We start from the raw sequence: 21,297 nt of genomic DNA, 5'->3' as shown, positions 1-21,297 counted from the left end.
AAGACCTGGAGGGGTGTCAGGACCCCTTCACTGCATCAGCTGTCTCCTTTGGGGCCCCGCAGCATTTATTGTCTCATTTAATCTTGACAAGGACTCTTTAGGATAAAGTAGATTTCTCTTGCACATAAAAAAGACTACGATCACAGAGTTTCAATAACTTGGCAGAAGTCATACAGGTAAGGGAAGGACTAGGGATTAAGTCAATGAACCTTTAAAGCCCACCCGCCCTGGGCGTTAAGCAGGGAGTTAACTGGCTCTGTTCAGCACAGGGGAATTTCAGGAGGAGCTGAGCAGTGCTCTTGCTGAAGTGGTTGAGGAAGAGTTCGGTAGAACTTGTTTGTAGCTCCAAGACTTCATCCAGGAATGGCAGAGGCCAGGGAGGTCCACGGGGCCCCCAGCGCTGCCACCAGCAGCCTCCTTATATGCCCCCCAGCCTTCCCTGGCCACACTCAGCTGCACATTCCCTGTGCCCCGCTTGGAAGGCCTGCCCGGCCCCTTTCTTGAGGCCACAGCGCCCTTTCTCACTCTTCCCACGGAAAGACCCGGTGTGTCTCTCCGGCTAGGCATGCTCCAGCATTTATCCTTTGTGTCCCTGCAAGTCTTGAAGGGCCGAGACCCTGGCTCTTGCACCTCAGTTCCTAAGGTGGCACCTGGTGGGGAGAGGTGGCACTCAGGATGAACCTGTTGGATTCATGACTCTTCCTCTTCTACTCAAACGCTCTCGCCAGGCTCCTGTCGCGGGGGTGGGGGCTGACTAATCAGAATGATGGATTCTTCGCGGAGGGCGAAGAGGTGAGCCTCAGAGCTGCCATTCTTGTTTGAACTGATACACAGCGCCTCACACGCGTACTGCGGGGCTCTCGGAGGGAGCGGCTGAGGCTCAGAGATACCAGGAAGGGGATTACAGGTCTCCCTTTCGTGTCCCCTCCGCCGCCGCCGCCCTTTCACACTCGCGTGTGCACACAGGCCAAGACTGAAGGCGCGATCCTAACTTCTGCCTCCAGCGGGTGGGAGGGAAGAGAGACGAGAGGTATTCCATTGGTTGCCTGGGAAAATGAATCGCACCTTCCCCTCACTTGCGAAGGATCAACTTTTCCCACCCCCTCGGGTGGGCACTCATAAACTGGGGTCGCAGCCAGAACCAGGGAGCCAAGTGGGCCCAGTTGGAGGGAAGTGAAGCCGGGAGGGCAGTGGAAAAGTGCATCACTGGGTCCGAGTCCCGGGGCAGGGCGAGCACGCTGGTGCCCCGACGAGCGGCTCGGGGCGCGAGGCTGCCGGTGCCCGGGAGGACGCCCCAGATTCGGCAGTTCCCCACACGCCATCCGCGCCGGAGCCCCAGGGGTTAAGCGCGGTCCTGCGGCGCGGTGGCGGACCCTCTGGCTATGCCTGGCAGCGGTGGGATGAGGAAGCACGGCGGCGCGGGGAGGGCCGGGGCGCGCAGCGCGCGGGGTGTCGGTGGCGCGCCCAGCGGGCCCAGTGCCGGCGAGCGGGATGCAGCGGGCGGCGGCGCGAGCAGGTACGGCCCGTGCCTGCCGCTTCCCTGGTCTCCTGAGTCGGGGCCGGCCAGGGTCCAGCCCCGCGCGGCGCCAAAGTTTGCTCACGCTGCCCCGGAGTTGCGCTCGGGACGGCGACGCGTGAGCGGGCGACGGGCGGCTGGGGTGGCGCGCCCCGACCGGAATCCCCCTCCAAGTCCCGCTCGGAGTCCCGCACCGTGCCGGGCTCCGCGTCCACTCCCGCTCCCCGTCCAGTCCCTCTCCTAGGCCTGCTCGCGCCACGCCCCGGGCCCCGCTCCCCGCTTCTGTCCTGTTTGGTGCCGGAGCGTGCACGCGGGGCGAGGCAGGGGCGAGGCAGCGGCGGGGCAGGGCGCGCCGGGACCGGTGTGGCGCGCAGCCACAAAGTTTGCGGAGCGCGGGTAACGGGCGCGCGCTCGGGCCCGGGCGCTCGGAGCAAGCGGCCGCAGGTGACTGAGCGCTGGCTCGCGGGGGCGCGGCGCGGGGCACAGGTGCGCAGCCCGTGGGCGGCGCTGTGCACGCGGGACGGGCAGACCGGCCGCGAGCGCGAAAGCCGGGTGGCGGCCGGCTGGGGGTGGGGATCGCGGAGGAGAAATGGGGAACAATGCGAGTGAGCAACTTCAGGAAGTCATTGTGAAAGAAAGCTGGGAAGAGCTGGGCAGCCGAGCAAGCCAGGCGCTCTAACAAGTGCCTGCGCGGCCCGCGCCCGGGCAACCGCTGCGGCGAAGGTCCTGGGTCCCTGCGGAGCGCAGCCGAGCCGAGGCGGGACGATTGGCCGCGACAAGGGGGCCCACCGGGCGAGCCCGGATCCGAGGTTGCTCTTCGCGCTTGAGGATCAGTCTTGGACCTGCAAAGTGCGACGCACACATCCACGTGAGTGTTTTCAGGCTGAATGTCCGTAGAAAAACTTGGATTTGAAAAGAAGGAAAAGACGGAGGCGGTCACATTTGTGAGTCCCGGTTTCGCTCGGGTCCACCTCTCCTTTCTGCGGACGGTGGGAGCGCTGACTTTCGTCAAAGCCGTGGCCACGTCGTGCTGTGGCCGCAGGTGCAGGGCAGGCCGTCCGTGGGACGCTGTGAGCCGCCCCGCTGTCCCCCGGAGGAGGACGTGATCTTGTTTAAGTCGATCCACGCTTTTATAGTGAGATCACGGAAGTCAGCCTTTATAAAGTCATTCATAACGAGCTTTCTTTTCTTATTTTTGACGCGAGAGCTTTTTGCTTATACTGTAAAATAATTAGGTTGAATCTGAACTTGCTTTCTTCAGGATAAGAATTATTCCGGTTTGAAAAGTTGGTAATATTTTGCTGAGTGCAGTTTTGGCTCTCGGATCAGGAAACCCCTCGGCCAAAAGGTGTCAGGTTACTTGGGACTGTCTTTGAAATACGATTGAAAAATTAGGATGCTTGGTGATTCCTAAGGAATCTCCAGAAGGTGTGATTTTTTTAAAATTTTCTTCTGATTTGGAGGCACGGGGTGTGACATCTGGAGAAGTGAAAAGGGTTAGGATTCGATTCGCGTGTCTGATCTGGCGCTTCCAACTGCAGCTTTCAAATGCGGTTTCTTTTCTCCCTGGCTGCAGCCCCCCCGGAGTGAATGTCAAACCTCTGTGCTTCCCTCAATTTCCACACTCAAATTCCCCACCCTACACCCCAAGGGGTAGTTCAGTTTAGAGGTACCTTGTTTAAACTTGGAAAGACACACTGGTGTTGAAGAAATATCTCCTTACCATCAGATCAACTTCTGTTAAAAGTTTATTTTTTAAAAAAGGAAGCTTAAAATATTTAATATGCATAATGTTTAAACTTTCATGGAAATTTAAGTGATTTTAAGACTTGGTTCGCTTTGGTTCTGAGGTGAGAGGAGAGTGAAGCATACAGGAAAGATCCAAGCCTCTTGAGTTCATTGCTTTGTTGGAAGATGTTTATTTGATGAGATTATTGGGACTCATCTTTTATGTGGGATTTTAAAAGGAACAATTCGGAATTGTTTCAGTAAGAAATTAGATTATTATATCCGTGGCTTAAAATTTAAGTAGTCACAAATATCTCTGACCAGAAGACCTCTTGCCTACATCATGATTATACAGAATGTGTTAAAAAATAATTTGTGTGCACAGATACACCTAATGAGGTGGGGGTAAAAAATTCTGTACCGTTTGGGTTTGATGTAGTGTATTCAGTTTCAAAACTTCCCATGATCATACATGTTTATATCTTTTTTACCTGGGAAAAAATGTATTTCCCAGCCTCAAAGTCCCCAGAGCTGAAGACCAAAAGATGTAACTGAGTTAAACAGTCTGGTTTTCTTCCCTTCCCTGCCCTATCTCCCATCCCCATTTCACGGTGAGAGTTGAAGGCAGGAGTTTCAGAAACTCCACGAGGCTTCTATAATTCATCAGTATTTTAATTAACGTGCTGCATCTTGGGAAATGACATATCCTCCAAAATTCAGGAGCATCAGGACAATAAAAGCACATCATCACTGTCTCACAGGAATAGAGGGTCCGTGAATCTAAGTGTGTGTGTGTTACATTTGGGTCTTTTGAGAAGTTTGTCTAAAGTCTCCGGAGAGAAGGTAACTAGTGGTTTCCTTGCAGCCATTTCCCTTGTTGAAAGTTAAGATCACAGCCAATTTCCTGGCCAAGAGGCCTGCAGTCAGTACTGCCAGGACCACTGCATCTTCCTCTCACTGGAGCCTTAGAGTCTGAGGATCGTGGTTCTATGGTTTGGGGAGTTTTCCCCTTGGCTTGGATTTGTGGGTGTCATGTTGGGGCACTGTAGAAGCCTACTGTCAACATAAATGTCAAACTCTGGACGGTTAAGAGAACCTGATGCATATATACACCGTCTACTACATGGCACTGCTAAGAAACGCTGCCACAGCGCCCGTACACGTGTTGTGTGTATCCTTCACGGTTACGTGTGTATTAATAGATACAGGAAATAAAGACATTATGTGATAGTATGCACACAGAAACACAGAGAGTGTACTCACAGCATGGGGAGACACAGGGGGCAGGCGGGGAAGGGTTTTAACAATCAAACACACCTGACCTGAGTAATAAAGACCCTCCTTTTTGGCTTGGTTGGTTGGTTGGTTTGATTTTTACCTTTTAATAAAAACAAAAGAGATTTTCCTACTTGGAATGGTGAATGTAAGCATAAATGATGCTGGTTCTCTGTGTGTCTGCCTAACATGCTTGCAGTTAACCCAGAACTGGTCAAGGGCAGGAGCATTCAGAGGTGGTTTTTTATTCCTTTTCCCTCCTCTGATCTTTGTAATTATGAAACAATTTCACTACAAGATAACTCTTGGTTTTGTTGTCTTGTTTGAATGGGCACTTATGTCAGTGGATGTTACAGGGAGCAGCTGTTTGGGTTAAATGGCAGCCTTTGCTATTTCTTTTTTTAAAAAGTATTATTTTTAAAATTTTATTGAAATATAGTTGATTTACAATGTTGTGTTAATTGCTGCTATTTCTACATGCGTATTCGGGCGCTTCTGTACTATGTCAGTCTCGCCTGTGGCTCTGAGATGCTGCGCCTCCTGCCCTGACAGTTACCGTTGGTCCCTGCCTGGTGTCGGTCTGTTTGTGTCTGAAGAACCCTCAGGCGCGTGTGCGTAGCATAGTTCATCTCATGGGAGAAAACACAAGATGTAAAAGCGATAAGTGACCCATTCTTTGTGGCTGACAAGGGGAGAACCATTGATCCGGTTGACACCTTGAGACCAGTCATTTTGGTTTTGCTTAGAAATGGCACATGTACACATGTGTGATCCAGACCTTGGGCAGATTGTGTTTCAGAACATAGGCCTTACACACACACACACACACACACACTTAAAATCCAGATAAGGAAGGAGACAGGAATGGAGTTCATCAGGGACGTGAGACCCCCCCAAACCAGATGCAAGCAACAGCAACCAAACTGATTTTACTGTGGGGTCGACCAGATGCCCATAGTGTTGTTTTCCACCCCCCTCCCCCCACCACAGAGACTTAGGCATGTTGTTCTTGCTGTTTAATAAATGACTTCACACCATAGTTTATCTTTCTGCAGCTCCTTCCATTTTCAGTGTTGTTGTTTTAATAGCTTGTGTTTGACACTATTTTGAAACATTTGATGATATTCTAACAAATATTTGTAAGACATTATGAAACATTAAACGTGAAATGTTGCATTACAAGTGAAACAGAGCAAACAAAAGGAGCTTTGCAGAGCGCCCTGGAATGGAGAGGTGGGCAGGGCCCAGGGCTCACCCTGCTTTGGTTTGTCCTGGGTGTATCAGGGGCTCACTGCTGAGAAGGGCCTGGTGGGGAGGCAGCCCAGCCTTCTCTGTAGCAAATGGCCTCATCCCTTCCATCCAGCCTTTTTTCCTTCTCCTGTTTTGCTGTGATGAACAGGTGGGTGAACGCTTTGGGTGCCTCCCATGACCTGCCTGGGGATGAACCATGAAAAATGGTGAAAACTCCAAGTCCCAGGCCTGGGGGCCCCTTGCCTTCCTGTCACAGCCTGTCCGTGTCTCTTTTCCTGGGTTGATTGTCTCTGCCTTTGGGGAGCCCATCATGCCTGGTGACTCAAAGAGGTCCCTCTCCCACCTACCTCAAGCCCGCCAAGTCAGACGTCCTAATAATCTCTGAACCCACTTTGGTCGGGACAGGAAGCACGGGCTCCCTTCCTGCCTGTGTTTTCCTGACAGAAAGCCATCTTCCCTCCTTTTTTGCATATTTGGCGAATGGGTCCACCTTCCTCTCCGCCCCAGTGGAAGACAAGGAGGGTGGTAGCCAAGGAGGCGGCAGGGTCCCTTTCAGGCGGCTGAGTCCAGGGGGCTCCGAAGGCCCCAGGCCTCCAAGGTAGGACTGGGGGTGAGGCCCGCCCCTCGGGTCTCTGGGGGGCACAGGCTTCTGGGTGAGGTCACTGGTTTCTTTGCTGCTTTGCACAGATGGGTACTTCCAGAGTGCACTCTCCTCCCTCCCTGGGGTAGCCTGTGCCCCCAGCCCCTGCCAGCTTCCCGCTGACTGTCTTGGGTGATGGAGAGTCTCATTACCTTCCATGTGCTCTCTCTGCTTTCGGGGTCCCCTGCTCCACCTCCTGATGGCTCACGGAGCAGGGCTACGGCTTAACAAATTGCTGAAAATGGGTCCTAATTAGTGGGAAAGCGCCTTCTTCATCTTTTCTCATTCAAGTGTGCAATGGTTCGTTTTTCTTCAGCGATCAAGTCACTGCTGAAGGAAATCTGACTCTTCCTGCCATGTTCGAGCCAAAAGTTAGCTCCGTTGGACATGCAGTTGGCGCGGGCCTTCTGGGGGGTGTTGAGGGTGGGTGCAGTGTGCGGGGGTCCCAGTGTTGTTCCTTAGTCTCTTCCTTTCCCCCTCTCCCTCCTTCCTTTCTGCCTCTGTCTCTCGCGTATGTGGTATTTGCAGAAATAACTATGAACTACATCAAGAATTTGTAAACGACCTTACACATACTGAAATAGACTTCTAGCCACCATTATTGAGCTCACATGCTAAAGTGACACTCCAAAGCTTTATTGGCTAGTTCGAAGCTGGTTAAAACTGAAGAGGATGGTTTGGTTTAGAGCCCTCTTTTAAAGCTAGGAGTCCTATGGTGAATATAGATTCATTGGTTTTTGGTAAATTTTCATTGTTACATCAGATTTTCAGTGGCGCACTTGGAGCAAATGAAAAGCATGAAAGATACCTCTTTAGTCCAAATGGAGAAAATGTTTAATGTAGAATCTTTAGGAGAAATGAAAATGAGGGATTGATCTTTTATAAACTGACTTTGGAAGCACTCTGATGAACTCCAGTGCTTTTAATGGAAACTAGAAAGAGCCAGCGACCCCCCGGTGCGAGCCCCACTTTGAGCCTGAAAAAGTGACCTTTTCTTCCTCTTTGTGCTGAGTTTTGTGTCCAGCAGAAAATTAAAGTGATATTCAGAGAGATCCACAGTGAAAACATTGATAAATTGTGTATCCTACTTCATTAAATTAAAACTCATACTGCTAGCTAATTATTGCAGGTTGTTAAGAGATAAGGCAATTAATTACCATTTAAAAATGATTCGGGAATTTCTAATGTGTTTCTACCTGTGTTTTCTCACTTCTGTCTGGAGTTTGTGTATGTTTAACCTGAATTTCAAGACTTTTCAGTTTAATATAGAGCAGACAGGTTTTTGTAAAAGTCAGGTAATTTACTGGGGGAAAAGAAAAACATTGAAAATAAGCTCATTTAAGGGCTGCAGAAAAATCTGACTGTAGTGTTTAAGAGTTTTCCTGTACTTGGTTCCCTGATGGATGTGAATGTTTTCTGCCTGATTTTAAATAAAGATGTGCCGATTTTTGTAGGCCAAAAACGAGGAAGTTGTAAGCCTTTGTGGGGTTCTGCTCACGACACCCCCACACTCCCTGGGTTTGCATGAGGACTTTGTGGGCTAAAGGTTGTGAATGACGGGCAGTCCTGGTTGGGCCTGATGCCCACTGGGAGCATGTGTACATGTGGACTTTGTTACGTGTGGGGCATTTTGTCCTTAGGAGCCTATGTTGGATTATAGGACATCTAAGCTGTCTGTCCATCGTCAAATACTATGGAAATCTAGAACTTTTTTTTGCTAATTTAGTCCAACTAAAGAGCCTATTCAGAAGAGCAAGTGGTATTCTTTTCAGTGATTGTCATATTTAGTGTCCATAGCAATCACTGTTGCCAAACCATTGATACATTTGTATTCCTTTAACCCTTCTCAGCGGAGAAGGCAGTGGCACCCCACTCTAGTACTCTTGCCTGGAAAATCCCATGGATGGAGGAGCCTGGTAGGCTGCAGCCCATGGGGTCGCTGAGGGTTGGACACGACTGAGCGACTTCACTTTCACTTTTCACTTTCATGCATTGGAGAAGGAAATGGCAACCCACTCCAGTGTTCTTGCCTAGAGAATCCCAGGGAAGGGGGAGCCTGGTGGGCTGCCGTCTATGGGGTCCCACAGAGTCGGACACGACTGTAGTGACTTAGCAGCAGCAACCCTTCTCAGACATAGCTGAACTCACTTCAACCAACCCATTTTAGGTTGGGGAAACCAAAGTAAATTCCCAAAGAGTGCTGAAGTTGCTACGATTTAAGGAGCCAGATTTTTGATTTTTCATTCTGTGTGCTCTGAACATGGTTTTGAAACGTGAATAGAGATGATTTTTTAAAGAATCTTTGTAAGAAGTTGCTTCATTTTAACTCACTGCTGCTGATAACCTTAATCATTACAACTGATAATTTGGGGATGTTGTGAACAGAACAGAACTCAGAATGCAAGTTCTTCAGGGCGAATTTCCAGTAGCTTAGAAACCACGTGGCCATAACACAGAGAGTCAACCATCGATGTTCACACCCGTTCCTCCCTGGAGCCACCCTGTGAGGCTGCTTTAGAACACATTTTCTCTCTCTGTTTGCTCCTAGATTTGTAGCTCTAGTCTCCCCACCAGCTCGGTAGGAGAGACTTTTCTAAATAAAACCAAAAAAAAAAAAAAAAAGGAAGAAAAGATTGTGCAGTACTAGGATGGTGTCCTCAATAGAAAAATCAAAAGTAGCTTTTCAGTTGTTGATAAATAGATATGTCTGGGCTGTAAACACCAGACCCTCCTGGGGATTATAGTAATTGTGTTTCCCTGGGTCTAAATAACATATAACTTTACAAAGAAGTCCAGAGGCATTTGTAGAAACCTCAGTATGACAGGTATATTTTAGGGAGTGCTATAGGACTTCCCTGGTGGCTGAGACAGTAAAGTGTCTGCCTGCAATGCAGGAGACCCGGGTTTGATCCCTGGGTTGGGAAGATCCCTGGGTTGGGACGGGAAGATCCCTGGAGAAGGAAACAGCAACCCACTCCAGTACTCTTGCCTGGAAAATCCCATGGACGGAGGAGCCTGGTAGGCTATAGTCTATGGGGTCGCAAAGAGTCAGACATGACTGAGCGACTTCACTTTCTTTCTTTCTTTTCTTTATAGGTATATAAGTGGATTTTTTTTACCATGTACAGTATTAAGTTTGAATTTTTCATGTCCACACAAAGTGACACTGGTATGTTAAGATAGCTTCACCACTAAGAAGGCAAGAGGAGATACTGTATGTATTCTCCATGCCAGCTTCTTACCTTGCTGAGTGAAAACTGAGTTCGGATTTGGGTTTATCTGTAACTTATGTCACAGTAACTTAGTTACCAGTAACTTTGTGTTTATCTGTTTTATTTAAAAAAATGAGAAAAAAATCTTTGAAAATAATAGGAACACAAAAGTTCTCCCTGGGCTCCTCTGTCTCTTCACTTCGTAATGATAAGAGGGCAGCACTTCTGAGAATATCCCTGTAAATCATTATTTGGGCCTAGTTCCTGCTTTTTTTTTTTTAAAGACAGAGGTGTCACTTTTGTTGCACAGCTGCTGGCCAAGCATGAAGGCTTCTAAAATCGGGAAGAGGGTAAAAGAAAATGATTCTAAACTTAGACTTTTTACTTAAGTGATGAAGTGTAAAAGGCCATTTATATTTGAGGAAGCTACTTAGGAAATGGCCTCTGATGAGGGCCAGCATCAGGAAAAGTCCTCTAAAAGCATATGTAAATGCGGAGTGTCTGCCTCTCTGGGGCTGCTGAATAAACAGCAGTTCCTGTTAGCGGTTTGAGAGCCAGTGTACAGCGGGGCACACGAGCGGACCCAGACACACGATAGGCATGCAGTGCGGGGACCTCTCCTAGGCCGCTTGAAGCCCAGCCCTGGAGCTGCTGTGAAAGCACAGACTGTCCCTAGCTCCATTTGCTCTATTATTCCGATTTCTAACATCTCACATCTTTTTTCTTGGCCTCACTTCCAGGCAGGTGGCCCCGTGATGGCTTTTACAAACAGCCTCGTGGTTCTGTTCATTCTGTATTCAATCCTTCCTCGCTGAGCATGTTTTCAGACAGCAGGATTTTCAGCTGTATTTTGAAAAGGCTCCCTGAGTTCCCCCTGACCCTTCCTCTTTTGCATATCAGTTCCTGCCCCTTGGGGAAAAAAAAATGTGAGGACAGAATTGCACATGGGAGCTAATTTGCCCTCAAAAAGCAGGTTCACAGTAGAACAAACCGCTGGAGGAAGACTTCTCTGTGGCTCAGTTAAAAAAAAAAAAAAAGTGTGTGTGTGTGTGTGTGTGTGTGTGTGTGTGAATGGCTCAGTTAAAATGGGGGGAGGGTGTGAAAGCCAAATTGTATTCCCTGCCATCCTGTTTAAATCTTGTTTTTCATTGTTATTTGTGCCAGCCCTAATCTCTGTGGAATAATCATGAAAACGTGTAGATTGGCAGCTAATTTTGAAAAAAATGAAAAGACTCAGAAATGAAATAAGAGGACTCTGAAGTTGTTAGCTTCTCCCAATCTGTTTTGTCAAGTTGTTAGGAAAACCTCTAAGGTCTCCGGAATCAGACACAAAGACCCTGCATATTGCCTTTGCTTTCTCGTGGAACATTTCCTTTTTTAAGATATGGTGTAATTCACAGCAATAGGGTAGATTTTCAGAAATAAAATCTACCAGCCTGAAGATGAAAAGACTTTCTCTCAACAGGAAGAATGAGTGTTATTAAAGAGGTCTGTGCCCTAACGCATTTTAAACAGATTTTAGGTTTGGCCTGTTTCCCCCTTCAAAATAAGTATGGTTTAAAATGTAAGGAAATAACCCCAAAGGTATCTCTAGTGCAACCTCATTCATCAGGGAGGAAAATAATCAATAGCATCCATTTGACCAGAATTTAACTGTATTGTAGAAGTTTTGTCATGGAGTTCGCGTTAATTGCAAAGTATTACAAAGAGCTTTTCTGTGACGATACGGGTAACACCCATTTCTGGTCCGTTTGTACTTTTAAACTTGGGGACCACTGCCTGAGTGGTCCTGGTCTCACATCTCAGCTCTGTTGTCTGTTGAGATGTGTTACCTTGGGCAGGACACTTCTTTCTCAGCCTTGGTTTTCTCATCTATAAAATAGAAAAAATAATGTGGATCATGTATCAGAAGAACACAGTTTAGGTGTAAGGATTAAAGATGCACACGTGCAGATGGGGATTGAAACCTCGATCTGCCCTGGACATTCTGCCGGGCGCTCAGATGGAACAGGGGACGAGTCCATGCCTGCGGGGATTAGCAGCTAAATGCCAGGCACATGGTAGTTCCTTCAAGAAGGCTGGCTAACAACAGCATCCTTTCCTTTACCTTCTTTTTCTGGCATTATATAAGGTACTCAAGAAATGCTATGAAATATTACTGGACAGAACGCAAAAAAAGAAAAAAATTGTGTATGCTATTTAAACCCCAAAGAATGGTCTTTTGAAAAGTTTGGAGAAGAACTGTGTGCTACCAGCAAATGGGCTGACTTTGAGGGACCGTCTGTGGTTCATCACAGCTCATTCGGCAGGCTATGTACTAAACTCTTTAACCGCCCTTAATTGGGGTGCTTTGGGAAGTCACCAAGTTGGGGTTCTTGACAAGCATCTGGCTTTTACTTCTGACTTCATTAATCCAGACTCAGCTTTCTTGGATTATGGGAAAGTCCTGTTGTCTCAGAGCAAGTGCTACGAGGAAAGAAAAGAAGAGGGGGGGGTGTGAGGAGGCTAAGAGGGCCTGGGGACCATCCCGGGCTTTCCCTGGAGCAGCAGCCCCCGCCATGATCCCCAGCTCTGGCTGAGCCTTTGTTCAGGCTGCTCGCTCTCGGGCGGGTAGGAATGGGCCACTTGTTCTGGAGACATGCCCGGAAGCCGCAACTGCCCAGGGCTGTTGGATGCCTGTCCCCGGAGGCAGCCAGGCTCCAGCTCCCGTGGGTGGGGAGGAGGAAAGGCAGGTGAGGTCGAGGAGGGGGCTTCCCGAAGGTTGTGCCATCCCCCAGGAGGCTCCAGCTCCACTGCCCTGGGCGAGGTGCAGTGGGCCTGTGTGTGGTCCCCACCGTCCCCCGTTCTCCAGTCTCGTCCTGTGCCAGCTTCAGAGAGGGTGGCGGCTGCGGGGGAGACGGGGCTCCTGGCTTGGGCACCCCGTCCCAGCAGGAGTAGGGTAAGTGAGGATCCTGACTTCTGCTCTGCCTCCTGGAGGGACAGCCCTTGACCGCCCTGTCACGCTGGCTGTCCTTTATCTCTGCATCTGTTTCTCCGTGTGCGAGATTCAGGACTGCGCGCTCCAGAGGCACAATAAAAGCATTCATGTCTGTAAGAACCACCCGGTGACAGGTATTTACTGACACTGCTGTGTTCTTTAATTTGTATGTGAGCTGCAGCCTCGGATCACTTGGGTTCCCCATACAGAGCAGAAAATGGCAGCGCTCCTATGAAAGAAGCGTCCCCTTTGGTGTCTCCCTGGACAGACCTGCAGTGCGTGGTTTGGGTTTAGGTGCAGGTTTGTGAAAATGTGGGGTTAAGTCACTCTGTGGATGAACGCGTCTTCCTGACGGCCAACTTTTGTGCTGAGATCGGACTAAGGCTGAATCCATTTTCCACTCAACATTGGGCACTGCTTCCACATGTCTACAAGCACAGAGCCTGGGTGGTGCCTGTTCCCGGGGGTGGGGTTATTTCACTGTCCCCCTTGGTAGCTAGGTCTTGGGGTGGGGGCTGTTATTTCCTCTCCTTCAGATAGATTTCCATTGTCAGATTATTTCTTGGTCTTTGCATAAGAGCAAAGTCACCTTTACAAAACAAAAAAAGAAAAACTCACTACTTTTTAGTCCCAAGAGATGCAAATTTAGATCTTGAGGAAGTTTGAGGGAGTTTGTCAAACTACCCCACCCCCCACCCCCACCCCCGCCTCGTGATGTCAGAAAGACAGGCCATAGGATCACAGGACTACCGTGGACTGTGCCCTAATTCTTAGGAATTTCAAAATGATGGTGACAACTGAGCGTTCGTCCAAGCATGGGGGACCCCCAGGTACAGCTGCAGCCCTGGTGCAGGCCACAGGCCGGCTGACTGGGTCCATGTAGGCTTGGTTGAGGAGCTGTTTGAAAGGCTAAGTGAGGCCGATGAGTTAACAAGAGTTCCATGCAGGAATTCAGTGGCAATGGAGACGCCTGCAACACAGATCCTGGGTGCTCTGCTCTCGGGGTCTACTCTCCACTGCGCCCACTGTCCACTGCCGATGGGCGCTGAGGCAGGGCTGGGTTCGTGGAGGTGCCCTCGCTCTGCCCCATCGGGACACACAGGCACAGGTACCCGCCCAGGAGAGCCGGGTCTGGGCCTCAGCTGCAGGCCCAGCGCATCCTCTCGCTGCTCTGTGACCTGTCTGCACATCTCACCCCCTGAACAGACTGATGCACAGAGGGTGGTGCGAGGTGGATAGATCCTGCCCAGCAAGAAACCTGGAGGGTCCTTGCAGCAGCTGAAAGGCGCCTTCTCTGGCAGCGTTGGGCTGGGGATCCATCAGCTACCTGGGCTTTAGGAAACATTTTTTCCTTTTAATCAGAAATTACTTGAAAATACAGTTGGGTGTTGAAATCAATCACTGCCACCAAACAGTGCATGAATTTTAAAACGAGAATGTCAATGCACATTTGTCAGTTAAAAAGATACATACAGTATTAGATGAAGAAAATATTTTACAACAGTTTGTTTGCAGTACATTGTGTCCTCTTTTTCTAAAACGTTCTGTGTGTATACACACACACACAGAAAAAATGTAGTCGTCTTAAGTAGTGGAAAAGTGTGTTAGTCACTCAGTCACGTACAAGTCTTTGCAACCCCGTAGACTGTAGCCCTCCAGGCTCCTCTGTCCATGGGATTCTCCAGGCAAGAACACTGGAGTGGGTTTCTGTGCCCTCCTCCAGCAGGTCGTACCGACTCAATTATGGGCATTTACTGGCCTTTATTTAAAAAGTTGTAAAATATGTATCACTTGCATAGAAAAAAGAAGTTCAAAGTCAACATAAATAAAAACTGGGAGTTTAGAGTAGTATTTGTTGCAAGATTTGCGTGCTATCCACTGTCTGCTGTGCGTGCGTGCCCAGTCGTGTCTGAGTAACCCCATGGGCTGGGGTCCACCAGGCTCCTCTGTCCAAGGAATTCTCCAGGCAACAGTACTGCAGTAGGTTGCTGTTTCCCTTTCCAGAGGATCTTCCCAACCCAGGGGTCGAACCCGCGTCTCCTGCGCCTCCCGCGCCTCCCGCGTTGGCAGGCAGATTCTTTACCACTGAGCCACCTGGGAAGCCCTCTGTCTACTATGCATTTCCCCTATCAATCCGGGGATACCTTAGAACTGGTTGGTGATGTTTCATCTTAAAATACTACATTTGTCTTCAGAAAACTGAATCTCATATTAATGTTGCAGAGCGAACACAAAGGTTTTTCTCCTTTGAATCTTATTTCTTTATTAATAGAATCGTTTGGACAGTTTCAGAAAAATCGTAGGTGTTTTACGTTTCTTCCTGTAGAAGGCTATGAGACTTTGGACCCATTGCTTCTTGGCGACACTAAGCACTAGGCTGGTAAAGAACTTCCTCCAATGCGGGAGACCCGGGTTCACTGCCTGGTGTCGGGAAGATCCCCTGGAGGAGGAAATGGCAGCCCACTCCAGTATTCTTGGCTGGAGAATCGCATGCACAGAGGAGCCTGGCGGGCTACAGTCCATGGGGTCACAGAGAGTGGGACGTGACTGAAGTGACTGCGTGCGTACACGCAGACTGGTCTCCTGTTTGCTTCTTGAGCCGGTTTGTCTGCCTTGCTTGTTGGTGGACCCTCAGTCTTGGGGCTGAAACACATGTGGGCCATAGAGTCTTTTGATCTTCTGTGGTCTGTAGCCCTGACGCCCACACTGGCCCTGGAAATTCATGTCACAACCCAGAGTTGTGCCATGGCTTTCAGAGAGAGATGCAAAGTCATCTGCATCCAGAACCAGGGCTGGCCATCCAAGTCTTCTTTGCAACTAATACCAGCATGACTGAAACTCAGAGTATGTGTGCCAAAGGCACCATGAGAGCTGTTACACACACACATCTCGTCTGCTCAGACCCAGAGCGGGTCAGGCTGTCTGAGTGTCCATCACAGCGCAGGCATCTGCTGGAAACAGGCCTGAAAGCTCACACTCACACATCTGAACTGGAGGGACAGAGGCGCCTCCCAGAAAGAAGCGGCCTGATTTCAAGTCAACACGCAGGCTCTGGTGGCCGGTCGGGGAAGGTGCTCTTGCGGTTGTCCAGCAGAGCATAAACAAGCAGACTCCCTGGCGCTCACCTGCTGCTGGGCCCCAGCTTTCTTATCCTCAGAGCCGCCAGATGCACCTGCCGGGGAGGGGGCAGGACAAGAGACCTGAGAAGTGGAGGCCGGGGCCCTGAGTGAAAAACGCAGCCCACCCCGCCCTCCTGCCGGGCCAACGTGGCCTCTCCCCGGGGTGTTCGTGGTGGCCACAAGCAAAGTGGTCCCCACCGCCACCCATGGGCAGCTCCAAACGCTGGCTTTCTTTTTTCCCACTGCTCCTAGGAGCCAGCTGTCTGTCCACTGCACAGCAAGGTCTGGGCGCTCTCTGAGCCTGGTGTGGCAGCCACTGTGGGCTTTCCTTCTCCCCGCATCAGAGTCTGGAGGAGTTGGAGGCAGGGCCCTGAAAGAGTGGGGGACAAAGCCAGTGGCGGTGCGGCCCATCTGCCAGGCTGGAGGTGTATTTATTATTGATGGGGGGAGCGCCGCGGCGGCTCAGCTATGCAGTCCTGCCTGGGTAAATGAGACATTCTTCAGCAAATTGCTTCGTTTTTTGATTGCTGATTGTACGCGTGTCACCAAGCTGACTCAAGGTTCATCGATGCATGCTCAGTAAATTAGAAAGAACATAACTATGGATCAGCCAAGAGAATGAATTCTGTGCCTACAATGACCCAGGGCCATTTAATTTTCTGCTTAATTTTGTTGCAGTCAGTTTGCATTTTGGGTTATTATGCAGTAGGAAATTAACAATAAATAACAAATTTGGTCCTCCTGTGCTTGTAATGATATTTTTATAAATCTTTGTAATGCCGTTTTTAAAAGGATCAAGGTCTGTGCCAGTCTGATACTCCAGCGAGTGTGTGAAGAGGAAAATGCATTATTCTTGGTAGATAGCCTTGTTGTTAAATAGCTCGGGCCGTCTTTCTCTCTCTTTCTCTCTCATATCTTAGGAGTAATTTGCTTTCAACTAAAATCCCTTCCTCTGTTTTCTCAGATAATCCAAGGACCATGGATGCTGATGAGGGTCAAGACATGTCCCAAGTTTCAGGTGAGAACTGGTGATATACCTACATGGGGAGTCCAGGCTTTGCTGGGTAGCAAAGCCAAAGAGCTCATGGGATGGTGGGCAAGGAAGAAGGCTGTCCTGCCAAAGGAGAGGCCAAGATGGACTTGGAGTCAGTGTCTCACTTCAGTGCTGAGAGATTATCCAGGTGTGACAGCCTGCATAGAAAAGTCTCCAAGAGAAAACGAGTTTTCCTGTTCCACCTAAAATGACTTGGAAAGGATACAGTCTATGTTGATATTCTTGGGGAGGAAAGAAGACAGATTGACCTGCCCTAGAACCCAAACACAGGCCAACAAACGTGTTTAAAAAGAGAAAGAAAGAGGGAGGGAGGGGGGGAGGAGGGGGAAGGGCAAAAAGGAAAAAGCAGATTGGAAAACAAAGTTTTCGGGAATAATCCTGAATGCTTGTTAAGTGTGGAGACACCAGTTCCCATCATCATATGTTTATTTCAAGCCATACTGGACACAGCTCTTACCATCCCAGGAGACCCAGAGCTGGGGGCGGTCCTGAGAGATGAGGCCCACAGCCAGATCACACTGTCCCACCGGGTGAGGCCGGGGAGGGCGGACCTCCAGCCAGTCTAGCCAAGCCTGCCCAGCACCATATCACAGTCCTAGGAAACCCATGCTGGCTAGCCCTGAACTTGGATGTGTCAGCAGCAGTTGGGCTCACAGTATTTTATATTTTCCAGTCTCAGAAGAGTGGCCAATGCTGGATAGCCTCTGTACTGAAATGGCCCATGTGGTTCTCTAGGAGTGGCCGAGTTATGACTCAATTCAGGCCCTGGGCCTCTGTCCATTCTGGTGATGGAGCCCAGGGCTGAGCCTGTGGCTGCAGCCCTGCCTGCTTGCTCTTAGGAGACTTGCAGGACCGGGGACTCGGGTTCCCTGAACCTGAAGATGGCCTGCTGCAGACCACGGCACTGTCCCCGCCACTCCTGTCTAGAGAGTCTGCACTGAACTCTGCAGGCTGTGCGGGAGACACCTGGCTTTTTGGCTGTGGCCTGGAGGCATTTGGTGGACATGCACATCAGTCAGCTTGCTTGGCCACATCTGTAGCAAGTGAAGCTGTGTTGGAGGAGTCGGTTGTGGAGACACGCTCTCCCATGGGCATGGGCAGTCTCCAGGGACGCTCCCTGCAGCCTGGTGCTGACCTGGAGAACTTGGTTCCCACCACACCCTTGTTCACACAGTGCTGAGCAAGCAGGACCATAGGAACAGAGGCATGTGGAAAGACATCAAAGATGTATGTAAAGGTGAGAAGAATGTGTCTCAGGATGGTGTGCAGTGTGAATCCATCCTTTTAAATGAAAACACATCACATGCACACAGACACACACACTTTCCACATGCCTGTATATCCCTTTAGGAAAATTCTGGAGAGTATTATTTGAAATGTGTACTTCCTCTTAGAAGATTGAGGGTGGAAGGAAGGGATGGGTTAGGGGAGAGGGTGGGGACTTTGATTTTTCATCTTCTCCCTTTCAGTATTATTTGAATTCATTTCCCTTAAGCACATACTTTTGTTCTGAAATCTGAGTACAATGATAACAATAAAGCTATTAAAAAACAAAAGTTTGGCCCTTTGAAGCCGGTCCTTTGGCTTGGCCAGGATGTAGTAGCAGCTGGTAAATGAAGCCTGAGCTGAAGGAGAGGTGGTTCCTGCCAGAGGAAGCAGGGTTCCATCCCCAGATTGTAGACCATGGCTGGAGGCGGTAAGAGGGTCAGAAATGCTGGATGGTAAACATCCCAGAAGGTGCAGAGAGACCCCTTCTTTGTCTCTGGTGCTCTGCGTCCCCTCGCTGGGCTCCTCTTAGGTGGCTTGTAGAGTGACTTCTTACATGCTACCCTGAGGATCCACGCAGACTCTGCTGTCCCAAAGACAGAGCCGAAAGCCGGACGCTGGGCTGGGACCTCCAGAAAGGTTTGTAGGAGGAGCAGCCGGTCAGTACTCTGATCCCCTATGTTGGTAACAAACATAACAAAAGCCTCATTTTCTTCTATTCTTTTTGCCCTTAACATTATGTGGAACACTCAGTTTGAACAGTGGCTCTTTGAAGACAAAGGTGTCAGGGAGTGGAGATGAGGGTGAAAGTTGGCCTGAAAAAGATTCAAGATTTGTTCTAAAATTGAGTTTTGTATACTCCTAGCAAAGGAAATGGTGCTTCCAGTCCTTTACACGATTATTCCTTTGGTTTATGTTAAACCTGGAGTGTTCCAAACAGAGATTAGGGCATTTAAAGAGTTGTGCCATTTTCACTAAAGATTTGAAGAATACTTTTTCTGTGTTTTGATGTTTTTGCAAGTAAACACCCAGTCATATCAGTTTTCCTTTTCCATTTCTAAAATGGAGGGAAGTGGAAGTTAGTTGTATTATATGGATGTGCATTTAGCAAAACAGAAGTTGATGTTCTTGATGTAAAATATGAGGAATATGTTCTGAATCATCCCCTTTTCCCATGAAACTATTCCTTGTTATGTCCTGTTCCCAAAAAAGAAAAACAGATTTAAGTCAAACCCTATGAAATAGCCATTATCATAGATGAAAAAAAGTTCCAATATCAGCAGTTTCATAGGAGTCCACCTAATCTGTGTGAAATACTCGCTTGAAAAACAGACAAATACTTAATATCTAACTTTTTTTTTTAAACTGCCTGGTTCTTTCTTCCCTGGGATTTATCCTGAATGTGGACTGAGCCCTGGTTTACAGTGTCGTATAGATGAAAACCACTCAATAAATATGTGCCCTCTTAGATCTCCTATAGTTGGGAATCCTGTTGAATGGGCCTGGAGGAAAGTCTGTCTAAAGCAGGCCGTCCTGTCCTTTAGGGCCCATCTCCATTCTTTTGCTGAGTTGTTTGTTTGCTCTTTCTCTCTTCTTCGGCACTCATTCTAAATTCTTGGTTCTGTACTATGAATTGTTGTTTGTCTTGGTCTCTAAGGGAAGAGTCAGCCTGTGGGAGAGTGGGAGTTGTGAGGCCTGTATCGGCATCTCATCTCTGCCTCCATCCCTGGGACCTGAGACACTTCTCCTTGCCTCCTGGACCACTGTGTGTCCTCTGCAAAATGGGGGACTGGAGCCAATTGAGCTTACGCGATGTTCAGGCTCCTGGGGCCTTATTGAATGTTTTCTTACGGATCGTCTGTAATGTTTGTTGAAACAGGGAAGCAACAAGTATGCTCCATAGACATCCTTCCCCTGCCTGGGAAACGAGGCTCATCCCTATGGGTGTGTCAGTGCAAATGTCGATCGTGGGAAGTCACACTGATTGAATGCTTTAAATTTACCAACACCACCGTAAGCATTTTTTCTCATTTCAACTTTATAAGACCCCAGTGAGGAACATACAGGCAGCATCTTCAATTCTCAGGAAGCTGAGACTCAGAGAGTTTCAATAACCAATCAGAAGTCCCATGAAAGCCAGACCTGGTATTGGGTAGGAGCTTCCCCGTTGTTCTGGAGAGTGGACAGTCTATATTCTGAGTTTTATTTACCCCCCAAAAATTATGTTTTCCTGCGTAATTGTACACAGTACAAACTCATGCACTGGAGACATGAGGAACCACAGAACTTTGTTGGTTGAATTATAATTTACTTGAGGAATTATTTACTTCCTGTTGATAAGCTAATTAAACAATTTTCTCATCTAAGTTGCCCCAAACACTTCTCATAGGTAAAGCTTTATTTGAAACATAGGCAGTAAGTAGATTAAACAGAAATTGATGAGAAGTTTCTTTCATTTTTCTAAGTAAATGCCATCACACCTCTTAAATCCTTCCATTTAGATCCTTGCTTGCTCGCTGTCTGCAGTTCTTTATGTTTGTGGGGCGCTATCCATGCCCTTGGCCATATGGGCACTCGAGGCTGTGCACACCTGTTTCCAGAGGATGGTGCAGTTTACAAAGTAACACCATGAGCTTATTTAGCAGATTAGATTCCACACATATTGTTATTTTATTCTCACAACAACCTTTTAAGCTAAGCCAAAATCATGTTCTTTAACCTCATTTTACTGCTGAGGAAAGAGCGTACAAAAGGTGACTTGCTGTGGAATCTGTCTTCTCGTTGGTCAAACCCGAGCTGTACCCTGGTTCTCCAGTCACGGCGTGTTAGTATCTCCTGTGCACTGACTTGGTTAATAACTTTGTTTTCTTATCGTTTACCATCTTTTCACTTTAAATGGTGAACTAGGTAGGTCTAAATAGGTCTTGCTGTTCAGTCGCTAAGTCGTGTCTGACTCTTTGTGACCCCATGGACTGCAGCACGCCAGGCTCCCCTGTTCTTCACCATCTCCTGGAGTTTGCTCAAACTCATGTCCTTTGAGTTGGTGATGCCAACTCTGCTTCTGCTACTGCTGCAAAGTCGCTTCAGTCATGTCCGACTCTGTGCGACCCCATAGATGGCAGCCCACCAGGCTCCCCCATCCCTGGGATTCTCCAGGCAAGAACACTGGAGTGGGTTGCCATTTCCTTCTCCAATGCATGAAAGTGAAAAGTCAAAGTGAAGTTGCTCAGTCATGTCCAACTCTTCACCACCCCATGAA

The 21,297-nt window shown here is 48.6% G+C and overlaps 1 protein-coding gene across 5 annotated transcripts in view; it reads left to right on the top strand.

Moving 5' to 3' along the window:
* The first annotated feature begins 2,117 nt into the window (after positions 1-2,117).
* The window catches only part of IKZF1 (IKAROS family zinc finger 1), a 96,672-nt gene continuing 77,492 nt past the window's right edge, over positions 2,118-21,297 (top strand). The window contains exons 1-2 of one of the 5 annotated variants that reach the window (XM_040260233.1): positions 2,118-2,384; positions 16,683-16,736. In XM_040260233.1, coding sequence (XP_040116167.1) covers positions 16,697-16,736 — 40 coding nt within the window. In that variant the 5' untranslated portion in view covers positions 2,118-2,384; positions 16,683-16,696. Of the gene's footprint in view, positions 2,385-6,219; positions 6,369-16,682; positions 16,737-21,297 lie in introns of those variants that run through there. The other 4 variants (XM_040260235.1, XM_040260231.1, XM_040260234.1 and 1 more) reach the window with 4 other exon arrangements.

The sequence above is a fragment of the Oryx dammah genome, unplaced genomic scaffold (genome assembly GCF_014754425.2).
Source record: "Oryx dammah isolate SB20612 unplaced genomic scaffold, SCBI_Odam_1.1 HiC_scaffold_18, whole genome shotgun sequence".
In the NCBI taxonomy this organism is placed as follows: Eukaryota; Metazoa; Chordata; class Mammalia; order Artiodactyla; family Bovidae; genus Oryx; species Oryx dammah.
Note: the sequence above shows the minus strand (reverse complement) of the source record. Positions and strands in the feature narration are given on the sequence as shown.